The 12892-nt window shown below is 40.6% G+C and overlaps 2 protein-coding genes across 7 annotated transcripts; both read right to left on the reverse strand.

Moving 5' to 3' along the window:
* Positions 1-1597: 1597 nt before the first annotated feature.
* LOC123506138 (zinc finger and BTB domain-containing protein 24-like) lies at positions 1598-5281 on the reverse strand. Of its 3 annotated transcripts, none has more exons than XM_045258040.1 (2): positions 5155-5281; positions 1598-4189 (listed from the first exon to the last, which is right to left on the reverse strand). In XM_045258040.1, the coding sequence occupies exon 2, from the start codon at positions 4147-4149 to the stop codon at positions 2050-2052; it is 2100 nt and encodes a 699-aa protein (XP_045113975.1). In that variant the 5' UTR covers positions 4150-4189; positions 5155-5281; the 3' UTR covers positions 1598-2049. The 3 variants fall into 3 exon arrangements, with proteins under 3 accessions (XP_045113975.1, XP_045113977.1, XP_045113976.1); XM_045258042.1 differs by lacking the exon at positions 5155-5281 and adding an exon at positions 5080-5130; XM_045258041.1 differs by lacking the exon at positions 5155-5281 and adding an exon at positions 4826-5037.
* A 1041-nt stretch (positions 5282-6322) lies between these two features.
* LOC123506139 (endothelial zinc finger protein induced by tumor necrosis factor alpha-like) lies at positions 6323-12707 on the reverse strand. 4 transcript variants are annotated; one of them, XM_045258043.1, is made up of 4 exons: positions 12638-12707; positions 12258-12513; positions 10943-11224; positions 6323-10739 (listed from the first exon to the last, which is right to left on the reverse strand). In XM_045258043.1, exons 3-4 carry the CDS (start codon positions 10943-10945, stop codon positions 9276-9278), a joined length of 1467 nt encoding a protein of 488 aa, XP_045113978.1. In that variant the 5' UTR covers positions 10946-11224; positions 12258-12513; positions 12638-12707; the 3' UTR covers positions 6323-9275. The 4 variants fall into 4 exon arrangements, with proteins under 4 accessions (XP_045113978.1, XP_045113979.1, XP_045113980.1 ...); XM_045258044.1 differs by adding an exon at positions 11529-11724 and having other exon boundaries at positions 12258-12684; XM_045258045.1 differs by lacking the exon at positions 12258-12513 and having other exon boundaries at positions 12550-12701.
* Positions 12708-12892: the final 185 nt, after the last annotated feature.

The raw sequence follows: 12892 nt of genomic DNA on the forward strand, positions 1-12892 counted from the left end.
AAAGTACAATTAAGGAGAGGCAATGCAACAGTAAATGTACAAACTCTTGCAACAACACTTATATTCCACAGCTTTTTTCTTGTTGTCAAAAGGTCACTTTCTCCAACAACACCAGCCAAGACAGTGGTGAAGGAATACACAACAAAGAAGTAGCAGTTTTGTGAAGAAAATGAACAATGTACAACCATTTTATCTAAAAACACAAACATGGATACTGCAAAATATTTGCATAAAAAAAGTAGTATAATAATAATATAAAATTTAACATAAAATTCTAAGGCATATTTCCATCTATATTGATAAAAATTTTAATAATATTGAATTTAAAGTAAACTAAAAATCTCATTACTCCATAGAGCCTCAAATACACAAGATTAGTACAGTATCTGCATACTCTTAAAATGTTATGAAGAATAACAAATAAAATTCATTATCTTATAGCCTCAAAGAACATGAGCATATTCTTTACATATATCCTATAAATAAACTCAATATGTCATAACTGCCTTCATGAGCATTTTTAATGCAAGAAATACCGCCTAAAGACTGTGGTGACCTTGGCAACACCTAAAGGGAGGCTGCAGGAGAAGAATGTGTTGCGTGAAGAGTGTTTTGTTTTGACAAAGTTTTCTGTGGGGGATCACTGCACCAATGGGGAAATACAGTTCATGTATATCCTGTAAGCTCCCTGACATAATATCCTGAGCCAGTGCATTATCTGTTATCAAGTGCTATCTTTGCCCTGTGAGAGAATCATATAGGCTAAAGATGATTCTAATGCAAAGTTATCTGAAATTTTCTATAATACTGAGATAAAACCATCTGAAGGACAGGTGATGTGTGATGAGCCATTTGACAAAGGTGCACAGAAAATTCACAAGTAATGATTTGTTGCCCAGTGAAAGTTCATGCTAATGGTAAGAGTAGGGTGTCATAAGAGATTGTGTGGGTGTGTTGTCAGGTCATTCTAATAACAAGTACAAGTAACATCATGAGATCATAACTTTTAGTGGAAAGCAATGTACTCCTCAAGGCATCTCAACCAAAACAGTGGCAAGACACTGAGATGTCACTGCTTCACCACACCATTGCCACATCCTCCCCACAGTGCTGCCAAATGCAATGTGATGGCTTCTACCTCCACTACTATTCTGATGTCCACAGCATATTCAAATTGCATAGTACTGATAGCATCATGAATGCAGCCCACACTATGGTAAGGATTATGCTTCGACTATACACACAAATTTCTGTCATCGTGATAAATGAACATTGCGGGAACAAAGCATATTAACATAATATGTCATGTGATCCAGCATTTATATAACAGGTAATTACCATGTGAACTTTGAAACTACATTATCTGATCTCTGAGTTCCTGGTAAAGACTATTACTTATAAAGTGCATAAATTCAGCTTTATGTGCATTTCAAATGATATATATATATATATATATATATATATATATATATATATATATATATATATATATATATATATATATATATATATATATATATATATATATATATATATATATATATATATATATATATATATATATATATATATATATATATATATATATAGATAGATAGATAGATAGATAGATAGATAGATAGATAGATAGATAGATAGATAGATAGATAGATGGATAGATGGAGAGATGGATAGATGGATAGACAGATAGATAGATAGATAGAGATTTATATATAAGATTTGTGCTACTCTCAAATTGTCATGCACATATCAACAGTTATCATTATATATCTAAACTTGTACAAAACCACTGCCAGTAATGTTATCCAATTTGGCACTTCAGTTCTCCAAAGGGGAATCCTTGCATTGGTGTGACAGCTGCCCACCCCAACACCACTGGCACGAAGAATCTTAACTTAACTCTGCATCTCCTGGCAAATGTAAAAACTACAGCGGCACATACCAATAGTACAATAATACTCTAAATCCAGATAATAATGCCAAGATGTATCACTAAGGAGACAGAAGGGAAACGGACACAGTTTGGTGAGGCGAGTCTAGAGTGTCATGCTATGGTCTGGTGAACTGAGATGATGTCACAGCTTGGTTCACTAAGGGGACTTGAGTACTGAGGGCTGGGCTTGAGAGGTCCACCACATAAGGCTGTCCAGACCCATATACAACCTGGGAACTTGTGTCTATACCTTCCTCTTTGGAGGTGGATGCAACAGGCACTTGGTGGGCTGACACAACAAGACCTTGCTGGTGTGCTGCTAATACTGGCACTGTCTGGTGGGCTGTTACAGATGTCTGCTGGTGAATGCTGGTATTCTGTTGGTGGGCAGAAACAACAGGCACTTGCTGGTGATTTCCAGCAGTCTGGCGATGAGCTGATACAACAAGGACTTGTTGGTGGGCATTGAGCGTTTGCTGGTGAGCTGACACAACTGGTAGCTGCTGGTGAGAGTTGATGGCTTGCTGGTGAGCTGTAACAGCTGGCAACTGGTGATTGCTCAGACCCTGCTTGTGTGCTGTTATGCTAGGTATCTGCTGGTGAGCTGCCACAACAGACAGTGGCTGGTGTTGGTGAGCACTGACAACAGGAAGCTGCTGCTGAGAGGAATGCTGATGGGCTGACACTGCTGGTGACTGCTGGTGACCCGAGACCACCTGGTGAGCAGATATGACAGGAAGGTGCTGGTGATCATTTGATGTTATTGGCAAGTGTGACGTGACCATTGTCAAGCCGTGAGGAACACTGTCAACAGGCTGCTGGTCATCCTGATGCAGGTGCTGACCTGAGAGGTCTATCACACCAATCTGCTGCTGGTTCTGACCACCAGGCACCTGTATAGTCTGCATGCCTGATGATGTAGGCTGCAACACAATGGTCTGCTGCTGTGTGTGATCGAGGCCGTCACCCCCTTGGCCAAGGTTATCTAATATTACTTGTACTACAGGGACCATTGGGAGTTGTGACATCTGCTCTTCTGACACTAGCTCTTCAGCTTTCATACCACCAATGTCTTCTAGACTTACAGCTACTGTATCTTGAACTAGAGAAGTTTCCTCCTGAGGTTCAACTTTTCTTTCATCTTTTAACTTGTGTGAGCCTTCCTCACTGTTGGAATCGTCTGCCTCTTTCTTCATCTGAGCATTGCGAATTGCTCTTGTGGTGGAACGGGAGATTCTGTCAGTTGGTGCAGCAGGTCGCTTATTTTTCCGCTTCTTTGGCTTTTTCCAAGGAGGTTCTTCTCCATCTAGCCTGGGGTATTTCCGTGGCCTTCCTTTGGGTCTCTTTGGTCTGGGGCCTTTACACCTCACCTGGTGCTTACTCAGGAAGGTTGGAGTGCGGAAACACCTGTCACACTGCTCACACTTGAATGGCTTGGAGCCCAGGTGGTGAGTCTTGCGGTGAGCCTTCAGTTCACGGGCGGACACGAAAGCTGTCTCACACTCTCGGCAATTGAATGGCTTCTCTCCTGTGTGGTGCCGGACATGGACTCGCAGCTCAACACTCTGCCCGAAGGAGTCCCCGCAGTACTGGCACACGTAAGGCTTCTCTCCAGTGTGACGGCGAACATGGTTTCTTAAGTGGGACGAGGTGAAGAAAGCTTCGCCACATATGCCACAGATGTAAGGCCTCTCACCCGTGTGTGTGCGCTTATGGCCAACCAAGTGGGATGACCGAGAAAACGTTTGACCACACTCAGAGCACTGGTACGGCCGCTCTCCAGTGTGTACTCGCTTATGTGCCTTGAGGTTGGAGCTCTGGATGAACGACTTGCCACACACCACACAAACATAGGGTCTCACTCCTGAGTGAATGCGCATGTGACTGCGCAGATTGGAGCTGTTAGTGAATGAAGAACCACACTGCTCACAGTGGAAATTTCTCTCTTGATTTTCAGGTGGAGGCTTCTTAGTTTTCTTTGCAGTCTTTGCTGGTCCGATGTCAACCATCACTGACATCTGTTCTTGTACTGGGGTTTGGACACCAGCTGGGGCTGGGGAGGGTGTTTGGGAGGGTGCAGCAACCATCTGCACAGTGGGCACAGCCACCTGGACCTGCATGGGGTGGTTGACCAAGTCCCCCCATGTGCCGTAATTGTACCACACAGTGGGCTGAACAGTGGTCTGGGTCACTGGCTGACCACCCAGGGAATCCATGGCCACAGCCAGATGAACCTCAACTTCTTATAAAGGCAACCTGAAAATAGTAATACAATTACTAAATAATATTTCTTAACGAACACAAGCATGATCCATCCACCCCATTCATACAAGTTTGGAGTCATGCATTATGAAGTAGAACAACTCACATAACCTCACATCTATATTCTAATGAATGAAAATTTGGAATATAAATAAAAAATAAAAAGTTAGCATCAGCTCCTGCAAGCAAAATTCAATCCTAGGTGTATATTGTCACGGCTCCTACAATAGCCACTTTTAAAACCACGTACGGCAGACACACTGTAACTGACACTTCTATGGCTGACATGTCTCAGGTGGTGGAAACCATAAAAGAGGTCATCGCTTGTTTTTCTACTATCTATCCATACATAAGGTAAGCATATGGTAGAGAGACAAAGTTGGTTATACACAAAGCCATGCCCTGCTGCGATGCCATGCTTTTACTTTATCAATGACTTTAAGCAAGGATTTTTCATATAATAAGTGCTGGATGATAGTCTGTACTATCACCTGTCAGTATGTCTTGAATTGTGAGGATAAACCTTTAACAATTCCCAAAGCGTTGATGAAAGAAATTTATTCACGTTGGTGTAAACAAACTGATGGCGACGAGGCATGAGGCGATACTTCACCAGCAAGATTTGCTAACCATGCGAGTGTCTCTCAAGCTGTCAACATGAGGTAATTTAGTTTGCCCTGTTCTCATTGAACGACTGCCTCGACCCCGGTATGCACGCTACTGTGCCAAGGTGAGCAATGAGCGTGGTTCGCAGGTGAGCAGTGGCGGCGGGCTGAGGGGAGGACCCAGCAGGACCCGCCTGGTGGTGTCGCCGCCACTCACTCCTCGCCTCCCTCACCATCCTTTTCCCACAGCCCCGCCTGCCCCGCCACGCCCCACTGCACCTTCTCATACATGGCTGGCCACCACTCCAGCACCGTTGGCCACCTCTAGACCAGCTAAATGGTTTATCTTCTAACCTTGGAAAATCCTTGTCCTTGGCGTGGTGCGGCAACACTGGAATGCAGTGTTGTGAAGAGAGCATCAACAGGCGTATTTTTCCCTCGAAGGACTAAACTTATCTCAAGCTGGAAATAGTTCCAATACAATATTTAGTAAACATATGGACACAATAATGAGTTCCTGTGGATGGAAATACTATAGACATCATTATTATTTTCCCCATGAAACGGAGACAATGGCAATAGGTAAACCTCCAGATAGCACTAGTTTGGGAATAATTTTGAAATTCATTACCCATTAAACGCATTGATACATCTTTCAATACAGTGCCAACCAAAGGCCCATTGCGCTTGAAATAGTTTCGAGAGCGATGTCTGTCACAGGAAGTATGCGTAAAAATAGACAAAACCGTGACGACGACAATACCCCTCCTCCTCCCCTCTACGCAAAATAACCAGTTGTTGTGGCAATGGGAAAGGTATCACTATCATCATTTGACAGGGATAGTTGGCGAAGTGGTGTGTATGTCAGTGTGTCTCCCACTCCAAAGCATAGACAGGTGTCAGGTCGATGGGAATGACAACTGCTCTGTACCCGTGCAGGATTATTCTGTGACCTCTTTTATATGGTAGGATTAGCAAGCAGAAATATGCAACCATATAAATTTGTCAGGCACTGGTGTACTGCATGTTAAGTTACCGCACACATGATTTACAGTGGCGGAACATTCGAAGTCACTATCTCAGCTCTGTGCACGACCAATAAGTTTTAACATTTGTGTACAACTCCCTAGTAAACTGTTGCATACTGCGTCTCACTTTAAAATCATAAACTTGAAGATCTCTTAATGATTTCCATAAGGCTACAATTCTTATGAAAGTCTTATTTAATACTTAACATGACTTGTGAAGGAAAGTAAGTGATCTACCCGTTTCATCCATACTATTCGATCTATCGTTATCGCTCCAAACTTGACGGTCTATTGACTCACTGAACACACAAGATACTCGAATGACTAAAGAAAACTGCACTGCACTTCTGTCTTCTGGTACGTGAAGAGGCCGCGATAACGTGTCAAATACCGATGATGGTAAGTAGAGGCAATGAGTACTACAACCCCTACAGTGACAGCTAACCTGCTGAACCAATTTGCTTTCGCAACTGCAGAATAATAACATACGTAGATGTACAAGAATCATTTTACTTTTAATTCAAGTATACAAAAGTTATCTATATAAGATTAACTGTTACAATACTGCTAAAATGGAGAAAAATAATTGCATGGTAAGACTTTTATAAAATATAAGAAAATTTGTTTAAATAAAAAATATTGACATTCTTCAATAATAGAAAAATATACTGTTCACAATTTTAAATAGTTACATTAAATATCAATGACAATTACACAAAGGAAAAAAAAAAAAATAAATAGACCAATGCCCTCTGTCATATGCCTGCCAACCGAGTCTACAGCCCTTAACACATTTGTATCAACCTATCACCTGAAATACTGTATGTTCAATTTCTCTATAGTCTTAACAGGTGTGCACATAAATAACTAACTAAACAAACCATGAACAATAATTATCACGATAATAAAAAGAAGTCTTCTGTAACATAAGACACCTACCTACATACAGTAGGTAAGTAGAACAAAGACTACATTTACAGCATGGAAGTGTTACCCTTGCAGGATCAGCACACTCCCTGACAACAGCTCTTAATCCTCATTAGTGTTATGCAGTTTGTAACTATACAACTTAATACTCAGATTCAGATTACTCTAATAGGAGATCAGTTCTGAAGATATGAATAAATAAGTAGCACAACAAGATGAGAAAATGAAAAGCTGTCACTCAGTAATGTCATGTGGTAAAAAATACAATACTAATTTGGACAATTTGTCTTTTGAACTACTCTAGGCTGAGTGTGACTGCCAAAAATGGTGAATGAAATGAAACTGATATTTTTTTTATATCAGAGCCTGACATAATGAAGCCTGAGTGAACCTTTAGTCTTTGGAATCCTGATGATAAGATGACTCCAGTGAGATGGAATTCAATCTATTCACTTTTTTCATAATTCCCAAAGATCACTCATAAACTAATATTTAAAAAAAAATAAATTATGCTGATTAAATGCATTATGCACTCAACAACTACACTTTGAATTGGCCAATGACAAAAGTTTTTGTTGCTCTAGTGTGGTAAAGCTAGTTCTCATACATGCCTTTAAGAATGATGAAACTTAAAGCATGTGGCACAAATCAGTACAGTTATAAGTATTGCTCTCCACACAGGCATGGGAAAATTATGCAAGTGGCATTTTAAAATAACTTCACAACCAAACTTAATACATATTTCTATTAATGGAAACATGTCCTTAATATAAGAATCGTGACATCTGAACAACGACCTCCATCATCCTACCACCTTAAAACAGACAGGCATAGACAGGTAACACAATTAAATAGATTTGCAATAAGAAAATAAATATAAGATAATGGAAGCATAGTAAAAGGAAGTCAACAGTGAGTGACTGCTTTCAGCTGGTTTCCATACCTAGCATATCCAACATTCACCCGTGGCATTCATACCTGATCATCACATTCACACCACAATCAACAGACACCAAACATCATAATATCATGAAACATAATTATTCCACTGCTGAGTTTCCTCCATCTCCTTACAATAATTTCTTTCCTTTCTACAGTAACAGGGCTCCACATCTTTCACAGCCCAGGAAGTTTCCAGTTCTCTTTCATGCTTAACTTCTCAACTTTTACTTTAGCAAAATCAAGACAAAACTCAATTTGAGCAAAACTTTGAGGAAGCATACAAATCAATAAAAACAAAAAAGTGTAATTAGGCAAGTCATGAGGACAACATTACAAAAAAAATCTTCAGTAAGTAGTGTCAAGCACTGTTCAATAAATAACACTCTGACACAGGTCACTGAAAATGGATCACAATTGCTCACACTGAATGTTCATAAACCCTCAAAGTCCTCCTTGATTGTCTCACCACAGTATGCCCCACCCTAAACAGGCTTCACATATGGAACTATAGTATTTGCACCACCACTGTAAAAATATATTAACTTACCACACCATTATATTATATTGTGGCAAATATAGCTTAAGAGTTTACAGGAATAAATAAAAATTTAAAAATAAAATAATAATAATAATAATACTGATTCCTTAGAGACTGTAGCTATGGATTTTACTGAAAAGCTGAATTCACTGAATTACTTTTATAATAATAGAAGATATGTGGAGATGGTGTAATTATGCATGAATGGATACCAAATGTCATGACTGATAAATATTCAATGTGAGACAAAGGTTATGAGATCTGTTAATGTTACTAAGCATTACCTATCGTGAACACTGAACTGATACTTTCCTCCCTGGTACTTGTGACTTCCCTTTCAAACCAATGTGTTTCAGGTAACAACAATGAAAATATAACACAGCCAAACACATACACTAGCAACTCCCCCCACACTCACACAAGTATGAAAAGACAAGAAATACAACCAAATATTTGTTAGAGAATGATACTCGCACCAGTGAATATAACACTTGCACCTGCCTTCATACACTCTGGCTACAAAAATTATGATTTCCATCCCATGTAATATACATGGAATCTCCTTATCAAAATACATACGTACAAATATAAAGTAGTTCATAGCTTCATGTATGTCTAAGTCTCTGAATACTTCTAAGAATTGTTGCTAAGTATATGCATGTATACAACCTGACATTATTGATTCTTAAATTGATCTGTCTGCTGCCTGCATGCCACGAGGCAGCGCACAGGAACGGGAGCCAGCCCCATGCAAAGGCCAGGTGTCAGCACCTTCTATTGTTGCCATCACCATCAATACGGCCGTTCATTTTGTACTATGTTTCTCAATTCAAATTTTTGAGTAACTGGAAAGTATGTTAAAATGTGCAATGAAGATGCACTATTGGAGTATTGCCTATTAGTCATAAGTGAGCCAGTGAATGAATGGCAGGATTGGCAGCAATGCACATCATCCATCTGACCACAATGTAATCATTTATGTACTTCCATATAGTATGACCCTTACCATCTACTCAATATCTATCACCAAACATTCTTGGTTAATAGTGAGTGGCCTGCACAACACGCTCCATTGCCTCAATTGGCATGTGTTCAATGTGTTCTACATGGGCAATGTGTAATGTCTGATCAACATCTGTGACCTGATCAATGCCATTACTTGTGATGTCTTCAAACTGTTCATTTGACATCTTCAGGTCTGGAAGCACTTCCTCTCTTTGGTGCTCCAGTGGGTCAGGTGTTGGAGCCTCCACACAATGGTGCTTCTGTTGTTCTTGGTGGTGCTGTAAGTGTTCTGAGCTGGTGGATGGTTCCTCTAAAATGTCCCCATTGGTAATCTTTTCAGAGGCCAAAATTTCTTCAGTGGCTTCACTTGAATCATCTTCAAAGTCTCCTTCTCGGATGATTTGTCCTTGTTCATCAACCTTTGTGTGGCGGGTGACTCTTGTCGGCCTTGCTCTGGACCGTCCCTTCTTGCTCTTGGCCTTACTCTTGCCTCGGGGTGCTTTGTTCAATGTTTTCTTGGAAACGCTGGAGATCATTGAGTCTGCTGTGAGTATCTTACGGGGACGTCCTCTCTTCTTACCAGTGGGAGGAGCACCACATTTTTTTAGGTGCTTCTGTAGATACTGATTGGTTTTGAAAACTTTCCCACATCTGTGACATGAAAAGGGTCTTTCATCAGTGTGGAGCTTGCGATGACTCCTCAGGTCCCCTTTAGAGCGGAAAGCAGCAGCACAATCAGTACACTTATAGGGTCTCTCCCCAGTATGAATACGAAGGTGAATTTGCAAAGAAGCATTTTGTGCAAAGGCAGCTTCACAGATCTGACATGCAAACGGTCTCTCCCCAGTATGTTTCCGCATGTGATTTCTCAGGTGTGTGCTTGTGACAAATGAATCCTGACAAATCCCACAAATGTACGGCCTCTCACCTGTATGAGTTCGTTTATGGCCTGTCAGGTGAGAGGAGCGTGAGAAGGTCTGGCCACACTCAGAGCATGTGTACGGCCGTTCTCCAGTGTGTGTTCGTTTGTGGGCTTTTAAGTTAGAGCTCTGCACAAACGACACACCACACTCCTCACATATGTAAGGACGCTCCCCTGAATGGATCCTGGCATGGGACTTCAGGTTGGAGGAATTGGAGAAAGAGGCACCACACACATCACAGTAATACATACGTTCTGAGGCCGAGGTTCTGGGCTTGGAGCGTGGTGCTGGTTGCTTGGGCCTTGGCAGCTCTGTGGTGACCATTTCAGGAGTGTGGTGCTGGTGCTGGGGAATAGCAATCTGGGGTGCCTGCATGGTGGGGGCAACCAGCAGGTTGTTGAAGGTGTTGTACTCATACCAGGTGGTGTGGCCGGTCTGCCCTACCTGCACCAAGTGGTCCATATATACTGTGTTCATGTTCATGGAGTTGGGAGGAAGTGCCATGCTGGTGGTGCCGCCGCCACCTCCACTGACGGACTCCAGCATCGAGGCACTTCCTTCAAATGGTTCACTTGCCTGTGAATAACAAAGACAGTTGAAATGAATTATAAAGAATGAGCTAATTCTTTTTATATTTTTCATTTCTTTTCAATTTTGCTTTTGGCTTTTGAGATAAGATTAATTAAAATGGTTTAAAATACTCTTCACAAAACAGTTACCTTAAAGTACTATATAAACTATCTAATACTTAGGTGTAGATAAAATACACAATTCATCACCATTAAATAAACTCTTTCCTTGTCTTGCTTCTCTATAAGCTCTTCTCTCAGACAGGTCAGCTATGACTCTTGAGAATCCTCTTCTGTATTTGGCTTTAGTTCCTCTCGTGTCGCTCACCTAGCAGAGACAGGACTGTGAGCCATGCCTCAACCCGAGGTAGATCCACTATGTGCTGAATGGTGCCTTAGGGTCACCATTATCAGCGTGTTGAGTTTTAGAGCACAAGACTGGCAGTACTGGGAAGGCAGCACTGAAGACAAACTAGGTGCACCTATGATGCTCTGCAGAAAAAAAAGAGAGAGAAAAAAAAAAAAAAAAAAAAAAATTATATATATATATATATATATATATATATATATATATATATATATATATATATATATATATATATATATATATATATATATATATATATATATATATATATATATATATATATATATATATATATATATATATATATATATATATATATATATATATATATATATATATATATATATATATATATATGAAAATTGATGGTAGCTGCTATTCTTTCCCATACCAATAAGTATTATTATCAATACAAACTTAAAACCCTACCTACACCAACTATGAAGACACCCTGACCACCCTCAAATCTGCCCAAGCTGTCTACCAGCCAACAAGAAGTCCTGGAGAAACTTGAGAGGGGCCAGCTGCATCACTCACTCTTACGCCACCTCCTCTCCCCTGATGTGCCTTGCCGGTCCACGCCACACAATACACAAAGGCACCACGCACGGACTGATACAACTCACTGCAATTCCCACCATGATGCGAGTGACTCACCATTAGGATAATTTTTTAGTCTTAAACCTCACCCCGTCCCCTACCATATATTTTCAGTATGTATACTTAATTGCAACTTTCATAAATTTATCATTATAATCAGTATTATTATATACACATATAAACACACTGGGAACACTGTAAATCAGTAAATAAACTCATAGCATTAACATGTTTTCGTCAATGATAAAACATTCCTTATTAACAATTATGAGATGGAAACAAATGACATTTTATCCCACAAAGAATGTTGGCAGACTCATTTCCAGCCAGTCAGAACATACACAATAGATTTTATATATTGACATAAATAAAATTATAAGGATGTGCGAGAAAGTGTTTGTAGGTCACTGGGCTAGCAAACATGCAGGAAAAAAAATAGAAAAAAAAAATAAAATATACACACTACCCTCAAACAAAGCCAGCAGGATTTGTATGCGAGCAGCAACAAGAACAACCACTGGGAGGAAGCGACAAGGGCAGGACTCTGAGGCTACCAACCTGAGGTGAAGAGCCTCTTCCAGTCCCCCTGGCTCCCCCATCCCAGGACCACACGCCCAGCTGATGGATGCACAGTCCACCACCTGCCAGCCCTCCGATCAACGTGAGATGCCGGGTACAGGGAGGCAGCAGTGGGAGGCGTAGTCAGGTGATGCTGATTGCTGCCTCCCTCACTTTGTAGCCTCGGGATCACCACCTCTGGGCGCTCCTCCTCCACTGATCTCCTCTAGCCACTTAACGTGTTTTTCTTCGTGTCCTTCAAACAAAGGGTTATAATTTCAGGATGTCTCACCTTTATGAAATCCTGCGCCCTGTCATTACGGGATTCTACGTAAATATAGCGGTACTACAGGTATATTTTGAAAATAATACGTGCTCACGGGTGGGTATCTTTGTTTGGCTGAGCAGCGCGGAGGCGGGGACTCCACGCCGCCCCCGCGTCGATCTCGGCCCACGACACATGAAGTTTTCGTCGCATTATGTTATGCCTATACTATCATTATCATTCTGATTTCACAATTATGACAAACCAATTTTTCCCAATATTTCAGTTGTATAACTTGTTCAGAAGATGGGGAAGTCTCCCAATTAAAACCTTATTGTTTTTTTTTTTTTTTTTTTTATAATACAGCAAC

Source organism: Portunus trituberculatus, chromosome 19, assembly GCF_017591435.1.
Source record: "Portunus trituberculatus isolate SZX2019 chromosome 19, ASM1759143v1, whole genome shotgun sequence".
NCBI lineage: Eukaryota > Metazoa > Arthropoda > Malacostraca > Decapoda > Portunidae > Portunus > Portunus trituberculatus.